Genomic DNA, 19,296 nt, shown 5'->3' with positions numbered 1-19,296 from the left:
GTATCACCAGCACTAGGGAGCCCAGTTAAAACATCCAGCACGTGCACGCACCTATACAAACTCCTGGCTTGCCTTGTTTGAATGGTAAGTCAGAAAACAATTGTGATGTGCAGCCTGATAAGGTACCTGACACTTTTGGGTTTAAAACAGGAATGAACCTCTCTCTTTGTATTCCACTAACCTACTGGCTAGAGCAACAGCAGCTGGGAGGTCAGGAGAAGGGTTTAACTCAACTTCCGTCTGTCAATAAAGTGATACAACTGTTTTTGGTAACCACCCTTTGCCATACTGGTGAAGCTACGTCCCTCTTCACAGGACACTTCCAAGCTCTCGGGGAAGAGCACAAGAGCAGTGGTACAGAACAAGACATTACTATACCACGGTGGTCGCAACGTTTCCACAGAGGAAGACGACCTGGGTTCTCATCCTTACTTATACATGAATTACAAAAGCAGACACAGGCTAACATAAAAGGCACCGCTTCGTCACTCTCCCCTTTCAGCAGACACAGTTTCTGCGCGTGTGTGCTTTGCTCAGCTGCTTGAAAGAAAGGCTACAGGTGCCACCTTCCAAAAGAAGGCTCCAGGCTGTTAATCCCAAGTGAGCTGATACTCCGCATCCTCCAGAGACATGAGATTTAAAGCACACGCTCGTCTTCAATGTTTCTGGCTGGCCAGCTCCGTGCCTACCTGCAGGCCCAGTCCAGGGCACCAAGCACACGCGCTGCACGCAGACTAACGCAGTACCGCGTTCCACTTTGTTAGAGCTCTCCCTCAGTACCACATCTCTCTCTAACGATTCAGATGGAAAGCAAGCAGGCAAACATTACTGTTTGATATGGTAAAGCTACCACCGGCACCGACAGAGTAAAACGTGGAACTTCCTACCGACAGCAAGTCAAGAGCAGTTACGTGACCAAGCTTTAACCCCGTCAGGGCTTGTAATTTGCATTATATCTAACAGAAAACAGCTTGAAAAACGTACTAGGACTTTAACCATTAAAAGTGTTACAGCCGACACCCTTGACACGACAGATGCGAACAATTCTCTACCAGCCTCAGCATAAACATACTTCCACAATTTAACACGACAAAGTATTGGCAGCTCGCAGGCAGGGGAAACTAGGGTTACAGTGAGCATCTGAGTTTCAGGCACGTGTACGTATCACATCACAGAACAGGCACCGGGGGAACCGCCTATACTGTTTTGTGACCAGATCTTGAACTGAAGTTCTCAAAAGACAAAATGATCATGTTCTTTTCACTCGTGCAAAGTCTGCATTGTTAAAAATAATTATTTCTACATGGATTCTTAAGCAGTCCTTTCTTCTTCTTCCTTCAGAAAGTACAACGGGCAGAAATGTTTCTACAGTATTGAAAAAAAAAAAGCAAAGCTATCCAAACAGACTGCTCTATAAATAATTTCAAATCCTTTGGATTTGGAGGATTTGTTCACCCAATAAATGTACTATCAAGAAACTGTAAGGAGTTGATTATTTTGCCTGTGGAATTCTAGCTGACAAGAACAAATGATGCACACATCCTCTGTATTACCTCATTTTCCCCTTTCCACAATGGCCACTATTCCCAGCACTATACAAACCACTCTCTGCCTTCTTAGTCCTATTATGGTTAATTAAATTGATGGGAAACCAGACATACAGTTGCAGAAATCCAAGGACCACGACATCTTTTCATACTATTTATGCAGATGTACAAGCGCGGTTAGAAAAAAGAACAAAACAGATGCAGCTTACAACTGCACAAACTGATACCTTTATAAAGACGAGGGCTCCACACTAACTCTGTCTTAAACAACTGTGGCTGACAAGTTGTGTTTAACTGAACTGATTTTTTCCTTCACTTGCAAAATTTAGAATTTGTCACTGAAGTTGATTCATGTGAGAACATCAGATTACAAAGTATGTATAAAACCAATTTCTCTTATAATTAATAGTCATATTTAGGACTTACCCGAGGTCTTGGTTTTTTCCATTGCTACATAAACTACAAAAAGATTCTCCAGTAAGTATTGTCTGTGCTCCACAAAATCTTGTTGGGCATTTTCCATTCTTACCGTTAAGCTCATTTCTAGCAGCATTGGCCCATCGGACATAAAACAGCAGCTCTGGAGTGAGACAAGGGGATACAGTGTGTGTGTAGGAGCGAAAATGGAAAATTTCATTACAGTAAGATAACTTGAGAAGCTATTTAAGGGTAGTAGTTAACAGACAAGGTGCTCAGCACAGAGGTGCTGATAAACAGAAGTAGTTAGGACCTCTGCTAAAATTTTCAGCAGAAACCAAAGACAGTGCAGATAAAGACAGCACAGCAAAAACAAAGACAAAAAACAACTAAAAAGGACACTGAACCTTAAAAGAATGCAAATTTATAAACTGCCTCAGTCAGTCTCACCTCAGGGACTGCAAAACAGTTTCCTTTGTTAAATCCTCTGCCTTCAATAAAATGTGCCATAAACAGACTGATGCATGTGTCTTAATGGTAGGAAGACAGTTCATGTTCACTGGTCTGTTTATAGTTAATTTTTCCAAATCCTGTGCTTTTTGTCTCCATTTCTCACTGAAGTAATTTTAAAAAAACAAACATACATGTACAAATCTTAATAGAAAACACTGTCGTCTGGCTAGAATACTTCAGATAAATACAAATCGGGTCTTATTTCCTATTCGGAGTAGTGGTTGCTGTTAAGACAGCTGGGTCTTAGCAACTATAAAGACACAGACACCATTTTGCAAAATGTTAAAGCCAACGAGCAAAACAAACTGGACAATCAACAGTGAATAACATAAGTTTGTCCTGCATCACATCATGAAGGTCATTAAACGCAGGCTCTGACGGCCTACTAAGAGGAGTAATTTGCTCAGGAGGAGGAGGAAGAGAGAACTTCCAAACGTGGCACGTTAGGTGCTCTAGCAAACTGGCAGCCAACCACCCTCAGCTAACCTAAGTGCCGCAATGAGGTATAATAGGAGAGGGGAAGTGTCTCAAAGAACTGGATGCCAGTTAACTCACATAGCATCAAAGAAATCCTCAGTACTTGAAAGAACAGCTAGAAGCACAGAGGAAGCCACTGCAGCAACTTAAGCACAGGGATAATATGCTTTTAGAAAGCTCCTATCAAAGAGTAGGCAGCTGTATTATGTGCAATCTCAAACTTTCCAGTGCATCTCAAGCCTAGGCTTAAATACTATGCAACACAAGAATCAAACATGGGAATAAAACAAAGCACAGCACCACTGCAGTATATGGCATACAGAAAAATAGCTACAGAGTCTTGGCCCAATCATATTGGATAAAAGAAAAGCCCTACAGACCACAGCTCAGGGCCTACATATCTGATCCAACAAAATACCTGATCAAGTATCAGCATCACTATGAACCAATACTTATTTGCTATGTACACATATTTAGAGTCCTTTTGATGGCACTAGCTGGTGATAGGAGATCTAGGGTCCTAAATGCCCCAAGCTTTGGAAGAGGCCTTTTCAGCAACAGAATTTGGCTTGCACAGCAAAGCCCCAAGCCAAAGCCACTTGAACACTCGGCCCAGGCAGTCTAGGCTGCAGACTCTCTTTTGATTGCTCTTTTGTTAGTATGAACTACCAAAAACTTACGAAAATGTTTCTGGAGAATGGAAATTACGGGAATATAATCACTTTCATACTCTATAGAAGTAATGTAACCCATATTAAAACGCTTAAGCCTGTTTTAGTGGGAGCGGAGGGGTATTTTTTTTTTTGTTCTTCCCTTCTCCAAATAGTGATAGCGTGATATGTAGCACAACTCCTGTTTAAACTGAGACATTTTTAATTGCATTGCTGCTAAAACTTCCAAAGCTCTGGAAAGTGCCCCTTTAAACTTAGATTAAAATAAAAAGTCTTAATAGATATAATATGGCAATAAAACATACCTTAATTTGCTGATAAGCATTGTTAGGTAAACTGCATTCAAGATGAACATGTAAGAGACTGGCATTCATAGATTCTGCCTATTAGAGAGAAAAGTGAAGAAAATGTCAAGCAGATTGCTTCAAGAGATGTTATATAAATCTGACTCACACTTCATAATTTATAAAGATTGTAAGATTGTCTCCATATACGCATGTTACAACAATGTAAGGAAATTTTAAAAAATATATACAATTACTCTATACAGTAGTTCAGTAATCAGTCTCCAATTCTCAGAAAGAAACTCCATCATTAACTACTTACTTATCAAGCTATTATTATACATGACTATTAAATATTTGTACAGCATCAAGATGAGCAACCCTTATAAATTTTCATACTTCAATAAACTGTATCCAACAGAGCCTTTTTTGTATAATATAAAAGCTTTCTTGCTTGTTTTCTGTATATTTTCTTTGCTGATTGTATTCCAAAATACAGCTGCTAGGCTAAGATTGTAGTAATATATTTTGGACACTGGCTGATATGCAGGCTTCGTGCCAAAATGGACAGACAAAATACTTGTTTCACCTTTTTATTGATTGGAAAGGGAAAAGTTAAAAAAAAAAAAAAACATTAACTGTGCCAGCTTGTAAAACATTCATAAATCTAATGAGGCAACAGCAGCGACAAAGCCAAGCATAGCTGGTGACAGCTATTTGGAAATCTGGATCACCGAATTAATTCCACAAACGGCTCAGCCAGTGTGTCTTGAATCCAAATAAAAATTTTCATAATGAGAGTTCTGTGACTCTCTTTATTGGTACCTTAATTATACCTAAATTACTCGGTGATTTGGGGACTGACATGGAACCCCATCCAGTTTCTCTTTTGATACCTAGCTAAATCTAAACGAGGCATCCGCAGACACAAGCTTCTGAAGATGTCACTGCAACTTACTGCACATTACTTTAAGAATTTAAAGAATTTGATGCTGGAAAGCAAAGTTGTGAAGAAAGGGTTTAAAAATATCCAACAACCTACTCTGTATCTGCATTTGGCTTCAGAAACTTTTGTACAAAATGCTGGATGTCTTCTCTTTTTCATATCAGGACACAGGGTACGTTTGAGAACACATTAGATTTACCATATGTACGACATTTCACTTATATCATGGGGTACAGTTTTGTAACAGTCAGCCAAAAGAGAGCCAACATTTGTTCTGCAGTCTTAATTCAACAGGATTTCACACCAGAAGGACTGAGCGTTCACACAAGAGGGCGATCTAACCTCTGCAAAGATTATTAATGGTAACTTCAAAACATGCATTTCTTTCTCCGGTAGGGCCTGGGGCAGGGAGGCGGGGGGTGTGAACCCCAACCAGCTTATTTCTTTCTGCAAACTCTTCTGTCCTCATCAGATTTTGAAAGCAGAGAAAACACGTGGCCCCAAAACATGCATCATTTATTGACACTCCGTGGCCGTGCCTTGTAATGGAATTTAACAAGGCACTAGAATTTCATAAAGAGCAACTTTTGGGGTTACTTATTTGGTCAGATAAACCTCCTTTGTCAGTGCTCCTTAGGAGAATTCTATGGTTTTCACTGTCATAAATAAGGAGTTGTTAGCCTTTATTCAATGCTATGGTAGTTTAAATTAGTTTAAGAAATCCACCTCCATAAAAATTCAGCTAAATCATGTTTTTCCAGAGTTTTGCTTCAACTCCTTTTCTTGACGTGGCCCATGTGTACATGAGAAACTGTTGCCTTAAAAGAGTGACGCTGCTAAGAAAACACACAGACAAATATCTTATTTGGGTGTATTTATGCGCAATGTTAATCTGCTTTCTATTGGGAATTTTTTTTCTTCTCTGTAAAGACATCAGCAGAAAAGGAAAAGGGTTTTCATTTATCTGAGGCAGACAATATATGCATAACCGTCACGCCTACTGCCTTAAAACACTGGTAAGATGGTATAACCATAAAGAGAAGAAAATAAAGAATCTTAGAAGAAGAAAATATCAGAAGCAGAGTTTCCAAGAAAAGAAACCCACGGTGACCATGTCCACATTTCTCAATGGTGAAAGCATTCCATTTACACTGTAAATATTACTGCGTATGAATCAGAGTGTTGAATTATTCAGAGTATGTTTGCATCAGAGGCGAGTTGAAAGAGGAGAGGCACAATATAAGGGAAAACTGAGAAAGAGCACTCACTGTGTAACAGTACAACCACTGCCACTCCCTTCCGTCACCAGAAAGCTACGTGGTACCTGTATTTCATCTTATATGCGAATATATATAAATGCATTGCATTATGTACACACACACACAGAGCACCCACAATCCCTATATGACTTGAATACAAAACCCTGATTACTTTCTATAGTGAAATATAAATACTTATCAAGATCGGTAGGAACTCCATTTGTGCAGCTTCTACCAGCTAGAGACAGAGGCCCCCTTAAAGAAAGGGTTAAAACAAAAAAATGAACTGATTGATGGGCAAGGAGCTCCACTCCCCAAGAGAAGGTCTAGGATTCTAGTTGGGAGACAACAGTAGGCAATTACCTACAAAATATTTCATCCATTCAAACAGAGCATAACTGGACTGTTGGCACAGGCCAGCTCAACAACCCCCAAACGACTGCTGAACTGAGGCCGCTTTTAGGGAGAGAATGCTTTATTCTGTCCTAGATACCCTGTCAACCAGGCACGACTCTCTCAAGATTTTCATGGAGACGCTCCTGGATTATCAAGACTGTAGAGTGCAAACCGCTTCCTGGAGTTTGGCTATACTGTAATGCAGAAAGAACAAAACGTTGAACAAGCCTCCCTTTCCACCTGAAGGATGGTACTTCAAAGTTTCCTTCCAGGACAATCCCTGGCCCTGAAGAGCTATTTCTGCTCTGTTATAACTGAACTGGCATTAATAAACTATTCCTGTAACAATGATTGCTCAGCAGAGTTTCATCAGGTTTTTGCAGGCACTTAACACAATGGCACACCAGGAGAACTCCACTATGTTATTACGTTCCTTCTCCACACCCAGACAACACACTTAGCACGCATTCCCTCTCTGATCCTTTGTTCACCTGCACAAGACCTAACTTAAGGAGTCTTAGTTCCTGCCAGTCCTTGCAATAATTGCCCATGTTATTGCTTCATAAACTCCAAACTCATCTGGGAAGTCGGCAAAAACATGTCTGTATGTCCTCTGATAAGACATCCCTCCCTGCAGTTTGCTCCTCCACAGGCATTTCCTGTATGTTTGTACAACGCTTTGAACACAATAAGGCACTGATGTCGCTGCCCTGTAAGTGCCATGCAAATACTAAACAATGTCAAAAATCAGGCAACTGGAGCAAAGACTATATCCAAAAGCTGGATAAACAAACATGACCTAAATGGGCTCCACCATCTGCTATAGCTTAGTCGTAACTAGCTTCTGCTGAATGGACATGTGGACATACTATGAATTGATCAGGTTGGATACAGCTCTTCTGACTTCACAGCTAGTGAGCCAGGATCCCAAAAATTTTGGGATGCAGGACCATAACCAGAGCACACTGGTTCCAAAACCTTCAGAAGCTGAAACTTTGAAGAACAGAGTAACAGAAAGCAGGGGAAATTCAACAGCAGTAAAGGCAACATTTTTTCAACTCATCACAAGTCTTTCTGCTAAAAAAAAACTGGCGGAATGATGGATGAAAAGAAAGGTCCGGCTATTTTTGCTGATGCAAAATTTCATCGATAGCCCTACGTACAATTCTGGCCACTCACCTTCAAAAGAAACTGTTACACATTGGAAGAACTGCAGAAAAGGGCTGCCAGGTTGGTTAAAAAATGGAGAACCCACCACATATGAAGGTACTATCGGGCACAGATTGCTTCGCCTGGCAAAGCAAAAGCTGGAAGATGCAATGCCACCTAAAAAGACCGTCTCGGGTAAGCATCGGAAGCAGGAAGAGTTATTTAAACTGAATGTATAGCACAGCAAACAAATATAAGCTGACCAAAAATAAATTCACATTGGAAATCAGAGGTAGGTTCCAGCCATCAGAGGAGTAAGAAAAAGTGTTTGGAGCAACGGTAACAAAGCAGCCACCAGTTCTGAGAAGCCCCTTTGCTACCCACACGCTCGGACTAAACAAGGTTGTTACCCTTCCGGCCTCAGTGATCAAGCATGTCACTTTCAGTACTATCTGCTTAAACACAAACATCTTTAAAACACCAGATAACAGAGAAAGAGAGAGACACAGGATGGAGCACCCACTGAGCTTTCTCACAGCTTTCCAAGCAGTGTCAGTAGACTTTAGACGCAAGGATCTCTTTAGCTTATCAGACTGTCGCCCAATATTACAACTCATCCACCCCAAGAAGACAAGGGATGTGCAAACAAAGCTTATGCTATCCTAAACTTACACTACTGTTTTACATCAGTGAAAAATAAACAGGAAGAAACCAATGCACAGTTAAGTAGGTGTGATCGTTTTTGGTTTAAATGCTTTTTTGTTTTGTTACTACAAATCTCCATTGTTTGTTCAATATTTATGTAACCATATGTTTTCATGTGTGTAGTCACTCACAAGAACTTCATAGGCCTCTTCTTCCCACAGCTTCTGAGCTTTAAATATAAACCGGACAAGAAACAGGCGACTAATATTGATTGTAAATACGCACAGGTAGAATAAAGTCCCATTCCTCCACTTACCCTTTGGAATCAATGGAAAGAATCCTACCAGTTTTTATCGGATCTGTATTACATCGTAAATAGGGTAAATCAAAAGAGCCACTTCTGGAGAGGACAGATATCTGCAGACCAAAATCATTCTAAAAGGGACCCAAACTCAAGCCAGAAGCTACTTTTCAGTATTTGGATCTGGCCTACAACCTTCAACGGAGAGTTGCAGAACCTGTCCCAGTGTTTCTTTATTTTTGTCCAAATTCATAAAATTCAATGAACTGAAGAGTAATTCCCCAATTATAGCCAGGCACACAATAATCACACCCGGAGCTAGAAGCAGTGAGTCAACGCTCTCCTCACAACTCATGTACTGAGGCAAGACTGGTGCCAGGTGGTACCACTCTGTACTGCCAAACATGACCTCAAGCTTGTACTCTACAGAAATAAAGTGGCGGAAAATGTTCCTCATTACACAGAAAGGAAAATGTCAAACGCTCCCCAAAACCTCTCTACTCAGGAATTCAGATGGAAATGAGAAACAGCAGCAGAGTCTGCCTCCAAACGTCAGAAAGTACCTGAAGACAGCCCATGAAGCTGGAAACGAAGCTGCAGAGACACATTTCATAGACAGCAGCCCAAAAAAAAAAAAAAAAATCCACCACCACCCTGCGTTCTACATCATAACAAATTACTAAACCTAAGATTTCTGGTTCCTTCACAAGATTCGGTGTGCGCCTACAAGCAAGCACCCTTGTGTGTATACAGCAGAGAGACTGGTCCAGGGAGAAAAAAGAAAGCCAAGGAAATTGTGCCTTATCCTGGAGAAAGCTAAGATTGACCTAAACAACAGATAGCAGATGCTGAAAAATAAGATCTGAGGAGAGAGTTGTTCTGAGGCAGAACAAACAGAAGAAGGCATCATGAAAGCAACCAATGCAGGTCACATTTACGTACAATAATAAATTCCATATGCACTAAAATATTCTAAATATGTTTTTGAGAAATAAACCAACAATAAAAAAACACATGTAAAACTACTAACGTTGTTATCCATGAAAAAGCAAAAGGGAAGCTAAAAGATCGTTCTGCATGGCATGGACTATGGAAATAACTAATTGCAACCAAATCACAGAAATTGTTAAGCTTCTCTTCCATTTGAAATGGTTACACTTTGTAAATCTATCTTGCAATATTCTTCACAGTCCCCTGCTTAAGCAAAGCGGAGGTAGGTGAATCTGATATCTTCAACATTGATGCTGGCAGAAGGGGACACGCCAGCCCAACTCCCAGGTCTTGTTTTCATCCGCACAGCATGCCATGCCTTTTAACGAAGTGGAAAACTGTTTGTGCGGCCCTGTTGTGAACAAGCACGGGGAACTGATCTGAGGTAAAAACTGAACAAAATAAAAACAAAACCAAAAAGCCCTGTAACATAGAGGTTTGGGGTTTTTTTGTTTAGTTCTCCAATCTGGTTCACAGCAGGGCCTCACAAATAGTTTTGTCAGCACAACTGAGAGGATAGCACACCACAGGAGCACAAACAGGAACAAGTGGGAATAGTTTAAATGCCACAGACTGTCTCATAAAACCAGAACACTAGCTCATCACAGTATTCCTATGTCTTGTAAGCTCACTCCTGCACTTACAGGTACTTGGACTTTTTGTTAACGTTCTTTGCGTCCCAGCAACCTGAGAACAAAAATTTTCTATGTCTCAGTAGATTAATGCTTTATTTCTATTTGAAACGTGTACCATACCAGTGTTTGCGAAGCCTGGATGTTTTGAATGTGTGGTAGCAGTAAATAGGCATTTGCTAGCTGCACTCCAGATTCTTCGGGAGAAGACTTCAGACTTCCCGTCCCAAAAACCTGTTGCAGAAAAAATTCATTATAACAACATTTAGGATTTCAGTTATTACTATAACATACAAAGCTGCTTTGCTAATAAGAACTCCAAGAAACAGACTGGCTACTGACTATAACACATTCTTTTAAAACTTGAGATACTTTAGAAAAAGGAATTTGCATGGTGGGAAGTAACTACACATATAACTCGCACTTTAGTGTCAGGCACTATTACAAAAGAAAAGTGCTTATCAGCAGAGCACCAGGTTACCTCAAAACAGAAAATATCAAAACTCTCTTACTATTCTTTGGGTAATTACAATACACATATCTGGATATATGAAATATATATGGAATCTGGTAATAATCCTTAATTTAACTTTAATTTGAATTTTCCTTAATTCAATTTTTTTTAACTACTACATTCATATCCCATTCTACCAAGAGTAGTTTATGACAACGAGATGCTAGATCATCTCCGATGATTTTTTTCCTCCTCTTCAAGAAAATCCCTTGGGGTTTTTCACTTATTGGCATGCAAAGAAATCTTAAATTATTTTTAGATAGGGAAAAAAAATCCACACATTTTAATTAGAGGAGAATACAACGTATTCTGTGTATTTTACTGTAATGGTACCTTCTCTCCATTTGGGTGAATCTTCCGTATACACTTGTAGACATACAAATGCATTACAAACACAAAAACGTTTCGAGGCTTTTGTGCTCTCAAGAACACTGTAACTGTGCATCACCCACTAAAGTTATGCCCAATTTTGACACTGTGAACCTAAAGTAAGTTGACATCATGGACAGTTACTTTCTTTCTCTATTATGGATGGCTGGTGAAACTGTTCATGAAAACCGGTACGTTACTGATTTTAGCAGCAGTCCAACAGGAGATAAACTGATATTTTGGTGACACCGACAACTGCTTCCCTGCAGCTGGGTCACAAAAGGCCCTGGTTGAGCTGACTGGGTAATAAAACAAGGGGTCAGGAGTGAATGCAAAGAGACAGACACAAAAGAAAAAAGATTTATCACTCTATAATGTACTGTACCTTCATCTTTGTCGAAAGGTTCCCACCAAATTTGGGTTTATCCCTAACAAGTCCCAGACAATGGCAATTCTTCCATTCTAACACCTGCATTTTGACTGAATTGATCTATGCTATCTATTTTAAAGGGGCTTTATTTTCCAGCACAGTATCCACGTGTGGGGCTGGAAGAGGTGGACAGTTGATTAAAGCTGGTGCTGTTTTGAAATGACTGAAGTTAGATTTTCCTTTAACAAAATAAATTAATAAAGGTAAAGAATTTAAAATATATAATACCCCTTGTAAGAAACAAAACAAACCTTAAAATTTGCTCATATCCCCAGTTAATCAGATTAAGAGGTGGCCTCAATGGCTGACCCACTACTTCTGCATTCATATTTTAAGGAACCTAAACCTACTGAACGGTGCTGAAGACGACCTAAAAAATTTCCTAAATGTTTTCTGTGACAACTACATTCTAGCACAGCACATTCTAGGCTTCAGTATGATTTGGGAATCAACAATTAGTGACAAGACCATGTTCTTCCAAGTACACATATACAAATACACTTATTTTTACTATTGCAAGCAACCCCACTAACAGTAGTAACTTTAATCATATGCACATATGACAGATGAAGAGATTAGGGAGATCTGAAGAAGGCATAACAGTAAACATTATTCATTTACCTGACTGGTATCGGGAATCCAATACATTCTGAAAGTTCAAAGTTTCTAAGTCCAAAACACGAGAATCACTTTTTAAGACGCACAAAAATTCAAAACACAGTCAAATTAAGAGAAGCTACCTGATATGAAAGTACTCCATGAGATGAGGTATTTATAAATAATGAACTTTCAATATTGCCCTCTTCTGTTGGCAGAAAGAGCACTCTGAAAGAAATGTTTCCCATCGCTGGAATCACCTACGGAGACGACACAGAAGCTTGTTCAGTGCAGTTAACCATGCCACCTGTTATTCGGTAGTGTCGCTCAATAGCGGTGCTTCCACATGTATATCTGTATCTATAGATCGCATTGATAGTCAGTCAGCCCCTCAGTCCTGAAAAGTTTCACCTGCCCATAATTTTCAACTCGCATTACAGAGAAGAACAGAGAGCACTCAGCAAATTGCCATGTTGTATCTGGAGTGCCTAGGCCAGCTCAGGCCTAGTCGATCAAGACTCCTTTTTACACAAATGCTTCATTGCACAACATCAACAGTCCCTGCATCTGCCAAAACACTTCTCTGCATGCAGATGCCTACAACAAAGCAAATCAACCTCCTCTGTCACATATAGTCAAACGAGTCAAACGCTAACTTGGGCAAAACAATTAGTAACCACATAGGTCTGTCTAAACCAGAAAACATGATCAAGTTTATTTCTTCATAGTAATACCCATTTAGCCACAGTAAAAATACAAATCAGATAAAAGCATATAAAAAACCCTTCGCACATCAGCAGAGGATGAAGCCTGGGCTTCATCAAACTGAGATGACAGCAACTCGTTCTTAACATGCATTACATTGTTATACTCCATTAAAAAAAAAAAAATCAGAGTTAAAACAATGGTCTTAGATAACATGGCAATTATGTTCATAAACACAATACAAAACGCATAAAAACATTTCACTCTAATTTTTTTTAATGAGGAACATGCAAGACTGTTGAAAAGACTGAAAATTCAAGGCTGTAAACACCCACACGCCTGTGAATGACTGCATAATGCTGCATACAGCAGAAAGATTTAAACAGCCAATTTAACATTGAAGAATTCTTTTCCTTCTGAACTACCATAAAATACATTTCTTACTGCAGAATTTGGACATCTTCTCCCTCACCTATCTACGTAAAAGCGAGCAAAAAAGCACTAGCAAAAACAGAGAGAAGAAAAAATTGGAGGTCCTAAGAAACAGCACGAAGAGAGAACACAGAATGAAAACTTTAGGCCAACGAAAGCATGAAAGTTTGGCATTTGGCCATTGCATAGTTTCCAAAAGTACATCAACACTCACCCTGCTATGAACAGGAGACACATGAAACTGTCTAGTAGCTGTAAACACTGAATTCACTACAACTTCTCTCTCTCTACTAGGGTTGTAGGCATGCAGCATTTTAGCTCTGGGTAGCCCCAGTAATCTAGAGAGGAAAACAGAGAAATTATTTATAAGCATAGGCAATGTACAAAAAGCAACAAACACAAATCACACTAAAACATGCCGATATACAACAATTTGCCAGTTGCAACTATTCTTTGGAAACGTACCACACAAATTTCGCTCTTTAAAATACAAGTAAGAAACAACGGGATGTAAGAGTTGCACCTATCCAAAACCCACTTCGGTCAGTAGCACTTTATGAAAAAAAAATCCAACCCTTACTGGGCACAATTTCTTGAAGAAAAAAAGTTCTAATGAGCAAAGTCTTGTTTTGTCATTTAAAACAATGATTCTCTCAAGACTTACATTTTAGCTAATACATCCTAAAAACCAGCTTATATGTTCATTCTGTGCAGCCTTGGGAACATTCCTTTAACATACAAAGGCGTTCATGTGTCTTCTCTGGTTATTAATGGAACAAAGACTGATTATCATTAAAAATTAGAAGTTTTCTTATAGGAGATCTCAAAAATCTTAAGTATTCTACACGCATATTTGCCTGTGGTTTTTTGGGTTTTATTTTCAGGAGAAATTAAAGGAAGTAACAAGCTCCCTCTCATCTATAAAGGCAACTAACCAAGAAATGAACAACTAGTATGAAAAACTGATTTGCCTTTTCCTTCTTCATAGAACTAAGTTGATTTTCATTTCACTTCAAAGTACTGCAAGGCTAGAAACAGAACGCCAACTCTGCGGCAAGTACTATTTCTGGTTTTGTCAGAGGATGGAATGATCTGAGCTAATGCTCTTTACCCAAACACAGCCGGGTATGGTTGTTTCTCCCCACTTCGTTATTAATTGAAGGAACAATAATGTAAGATACTCACTGCTTTCCAAAATGTAGAACTGAAGGGTGAAAATGTAAAGCCTTCCCATTTGGAGGCATCTTTGTTGAGAAGCTGAAAAAAAGGGAAAGAAAGCCACAATTAATATTTGGCAGATGTCATGCTATACATAGCCACAACTCATAGCTCATCTTTTTATTTTGCTCTTTATATTCTAAACACACTTGATTTTCAAGCCTTTTCATACATTCCTCTTTCTGCCATACGACTGACCCTTTAAGAAGTTTTCTGTACAGCAGCACACGCTGCAAAGCGCATGCTAATGAAGTGTAGTTTGATAAGCATTTCGTTCTAGAAATGCTTGAACAACCACCCTTCTTTGCTCATCTGCCCTCAGTCATCCTGGTACAACTGTTTCTGTGGCTGAGCAGTGAGCTACAGCGGGGAGACGATTTTTAAAAGATTCCAGGGGGAAAAGAGTTATGCCGGTATGGATCAGCTCCCCAGTCTGGCCCATCCGACGCTCACTCAAGCACTTGTACAGGCACAACTGAAAGGTGCACAGGTACAGGAATAAAGAGAGCTTGTGCAAATGCTGACATCAAAAGAAGTGTTTGTCTGACTATGGCTTTAATACAAAAGCCAACTCACGTCTTACAGGCAGAAGAGTAAGAAGTAAGATGGAAACATACACGTCATCATCTTTTCTTTGCCCTAGGAAAACCTGCAATAGAGTTCCCATCATTTCTAGCACGTTTTTAGCTGATTTCAACACGAGTTTATACCCTTTAGGGTAGGCAGAAATCCCAGGATACCTTTACCACTTTCTCAGTTAAAACTTGTTCTTCACAAGTCCAAACAACCATAGTGGTAAAAACAAGCCCAGCACTTGCTCGTTCCAGCCACATACCCCGTACTAACTATGCTGCCAAAATCCTCCCCAGCAGCAGTCTGACTTCCACAGCCACAACCAGTTTCACCTCTAGTGGGTGATGCTAGGAAGCAGCCTAGCAGGGATAAGTCTGGGAAGGGAGGGAAGCACTGTGGTCTCATTAGCTATCCAGTTGCTTTGCATAACATGTGGTAGTACAGCTAATTCGTCCTCAATTTAACAATGCAGTTCTGTAACATCACACCTTTTATATATTAAAGTGCCTACATACTTCTGTTGTTATATTCCAAACCAAGAGAGACATCATAATTTATTACCAGTAATTAAAAAAACAGTATTGTTATTATGAAAACCCACAACGTTTACGACAACATTTCTCATACTTGGGAGCAAGCTCTCCTCCCACTGTAGCAGGAGGAATGGAATATATCCAGGTGGCATTTCTGAGGCGCCACTAAAACAAAAAAAAAAAAAAAGAATGGCTGATACAAAACTATAAAGTCTGTGCAGATGACAGGGTCTCCTTCCAACTGCCTTGTCTCTGCCCCAGCCATCTCTTCAGAAACACCACAGCAACCAGCACTTTCCACTCCTCCAAAAGTCATCCTCAGAGAGGTACCCAGCAGGAAAGTCTGAGCGCTGCTGTTGTAAACACAGTTAAATCAAAATTACGGCTGTAATAAAAGATCCAGACATTTGAGGGAAGGCACATTTTTTAAGGATTCTTAAATCCTTTTATTATATACACACATATAGAATAAAAAAGAAAATACACAGATTAAAAGTTCAGCAGTGGCTGAAGAACTACAGTGTCACCCCTTGAACCCCATCACTGCTTTTCTCCTGTTCCTAGTACCCTAACAGGCACTGCTGAAACATATTTTCTCACCTGAAAAACTTTTGCTAAGCAGGGCAAGAAGCTGAGCGCTGCTCTGTGCCAATTCTTTTACTGGGCAGCAGCACTTCAAAATTTGCTCATTTCTCTCATGAGGATTTCCGGCAGCACCAGCACTTCTCCTCTCAGCCCTCGCTCTCTGCAATAGCTACCCAACATGTTGGGTGCAAAGGCAGCTGCGGGCGTAGGAGACTGCATTTCACCGAGTTAGGGAGAACAAGGACGTGCTGTAGCACTGTTCTTAAAAATGCACTATATTACTGTTCCATCAGCAACCACAGTCCATTTTGCACCACTCAGAGAAGGGGAAAAGCCCTGCGAGCGTGGCAGCAGGGATCCCAGGGCTGACATCCCATTCGTTCTGGAGAAGGCAGCCTGGATCCGCCACAGCTGAAGCCAAGCCACAGCTAACAAACTCTGCAGGCTCTGAGCTGCCTCCTGCAGAATCATACGGAGGTAACTGCTTTCAGGAAAGCCGGGAGCACTTCTGCACCCAGTCTTGCCTCCAATTCACATGGGCTCTGCAGGAAACAGCTCCCACCAGGTAAGCACCTCCTCTTCTCACGGGAGAGTGCTGTTCCTGTGCAGAGCTACTGTGCATCTCCGCGCTCTGCTCCCCAGCAGCCCCCACGCTGGCACCGCGGTTACGAGACATTCGGCTCCTGCTCCGCACCCCGCAAAAGCTGCCTAACTGCTCTGAGCCCCGGTCTGGCCCCGAAAGCAGAAGAGTCGCATTCCTACGGTGCTGTGCTCACAGCCCAGCCCAGTGGCCAGCTCCAGGGCATCTGCACGGTTTATCAGCAGCCCAGAAGGGGTGCCAAAAATAATTCCAGTGCAGTTTATTCAAGAGCAGGACTAGTGGAAAGGGACATGTGCCACTCTTCTAATTTCAGTTTTTTTCCCCAAAGGAGAAGACAACGGGTTGGAAGAGCAGGAACGTGCAGGGGTCGTTCTGACCGACGCACCCAAACCACCAGCTCATATTGTAAAGCCCACCAGCGTCCGGAGAAAGGGACAGGCTCGTCTGCATTAGAATTACAACTTTTCAATACGTTACGGCAAGTCTCTCAAAGTCCGCGGAAAGCTGGCAGAGCACCTTTCTGCATCCCTGCTTTTCAAACGTATGTCAATACATGCAAATCTCTGCTGGGGACCTGGTACGAAAATGCATTTCAAAGATACTTAAGAGTCACTTTTAAGTCACTTTTTAAATAAAAAAAAATACTTTTTCTTTTTTTTGGAACCATATCTCAACTAATGGATTCACCTCAAATTATGCCAGAAACCTCTCATCTGGCTGCAAACTACATGCCAAAAAAGTTCATGGGACCTTTCATGAGAATGCTACAGGCTTGGGAAAGATGCAAGTCTCAGCCTGAGAACGTGAGTCTTGAAACAACAAATATGGAGAAGCAGCCTTCTTCATAACAGAAAAGGCTTGGCTTCCAGCTACTCCATGGTCTTTATTAGGGTTTTCAAGTTAGCTACCTACCACATCATTAAGCATTTGGTTTAACAAAGCCAGACTCCACGCTCAACTCAATCACATTTCTCTGTTTTTCAGACTGACCAGTTGGCTACCAGCTTCCGAAATATAACTTGCGACACTGCAGCTCAGTTCTCAAATTTCAGAGAACAGTTCTAGGCATGAGTGAACAGAACTGGGCGGAAAGAGAAGAAAGAAATGGAAGAGGGGAAGGGAGTTCCTGGCAACTACTTCGAATACAAAGAGCTTCAGCTACGTTTGTCAATGTCTTTGTAGCAAGGAACTAGTTTGCCCCATTATCACTCTCCAGCCTAACAATTCAACCAACCGCCCTTCCTCTCAACTGGCCCATCCTCACTATATATCTTCACGCGCCGATGCCCTGAATCACCCATCTCCAGAACGAAAGAGAAGCAGCAGCTGAAAGGGTGGGGAGGCAAGGAAGGGGCAGGAGGGAGGAGGGATCGACACAGCCGCACAGAGCATCCAGGGCAAAGCAAAGGAAAGCTGAGGGGACACCCTCCTTGCGGAAGGAGAGATGAACCATGAAACGCACAGCTCCTGCACAAGGAAGTTCATTGTCCAAGACTCCCAGAAAGCATCTGGCACACATCTGGTGGAGAGGGCCAAACACACAGCCCCCTGGGATGAGCATCAGGGACGCCTGTAATGGAGGGGGTGGACATGAGCACACACAAAGGGGCATGGCAGCAGGTGGGTTACGAAGGGGGGAAAAGCAGGTGGAAGAGAGGCTCTCCAGAGCAGAGCAGAGGAATGCAAGAACCCCCCTTGCCTATGCAAAAAGAGAAACATGCAGCCCTAGGACCTCAGTTTGGAGTCTTTTTTTCTTCTTCTTCTTTTTTTTAAAGCAGCATGAGCTGTAAAATCTTAAGCCATCGTAAGCCCTCCACTAAGAAGTCTCATAGGTGTGCATCCATAGGGAAAAGGCCATTACAGGAACATGGAGAACTTCCAGAGTTTCCCAATGTTTCCCCTTTCCAGGGGGGAACTCTTCTGCGACCTGTTGCTGCGGGGCTAACCAAAGGGCACCTACTGCTGTGGGGCTCCCTATGCACGTGCTGGAAGCGCTGATCAGCACACAGCTTTGCCCTCCCTTCTTTCAGATCTGTTATTCTGATGCAAGTAAAAACAGGTCAACATTGGGTATGATTTTTGTATCAGAATGTTTCTTTAAAGCCCCAAAAACTAACATTTTTATATAATGTACTCTACAAACAAGTATTTGTTCCAAATAAAGCAAAGACCCTTTTCCAAAGTCCAGTGGGGAGCAGAAGGGGAAACAGGACTTTCTTCATAGCAGCATTATTCATACTTCACTGACCACAAGCACCAGAGAAGTATTTCCACTAAAAATCCAAACAAAAGACCTCATCTTCTCTAAATACCTTTTTTTAGAGAACTTTCAAAACTGAATCAATTAACCTGCAGATTATACATACAAAAAGCCTGGTAATCTGCAGAATAAACTACATCTAAGCAGAAGTACAGGTGACTGGAGGGAAGTTTATCCCAGGATCCTTTTTTCTTCCATTAGCTCCTTTGAATCTTCCTCATATCCTTATTTACTTACATTGATTAGTTTTAC

At 41.0% G+C, this 19,296-nt stretch overlaps 1 protein-coding gene across 5 annotated transcripts in view; it reads right to left on the bottom strand.

The window, feature by feature from the left end:
• TMEM131L (transmembrane 131 like) overlaps window positions 1-19,296 on the bottom strand; it is an 86,563-nt gene that overhangs the window by 35,143 nt on the left and 32,124 nt on the right. For 4 of the 5 annotated variants that reach the window (XM_068942340.1, XM_068942343.1, XM_068942341.1 and 1 more), the window contains exons 4-9: window positions 14,460-14,531; window positions 13,489-13,612; window positions 12,281-12,397; window positions 10,351-10,461; window positions 3,931-4,008; window positions 1,974-2,127 (exon numbers count right to left, since the gene is read on the bottom strand). In XM_068942340.1, coding sequence (XP_068798441.1) covers window positions 1,974-2,127; window positions 3,931-4,008; window positions 10,351-10,461; window positions 12,281-12,397; window positions 13,489-13,612; window positions 14,460-14,531 — 656 coding nt within the window. The remainder of the gene's footprint in view (window positions 1-1,973; window positions 2,128-3,930; window positions 4,009-10,350; window positions 10,462-12,280; window positions 12,398-13,488; window positions 13,613-14,459; window positions 14,532-19,296) is intronic. The other variant, XM_068942345.1, reaches the window with a different exon arrangement.

The sequence above is a fragment of the Struthio camelus genome, chromosome 4, assembly GCF_040807025.1.
Source record: "Struthio camelus isolate bStrCam1 chromosome 4, bStrCam1.hap1, whole genome shotgun sequence".
NCBI classification, from domain to species: Eukaryota; Metazoa; Chordata; class Aves; order Struthioniformes; family Struthionidae; genus Struthio; species Struthio camelus.
This window is presented reverse-complemented; position numbering and strand designations above follow the sequence as displayed.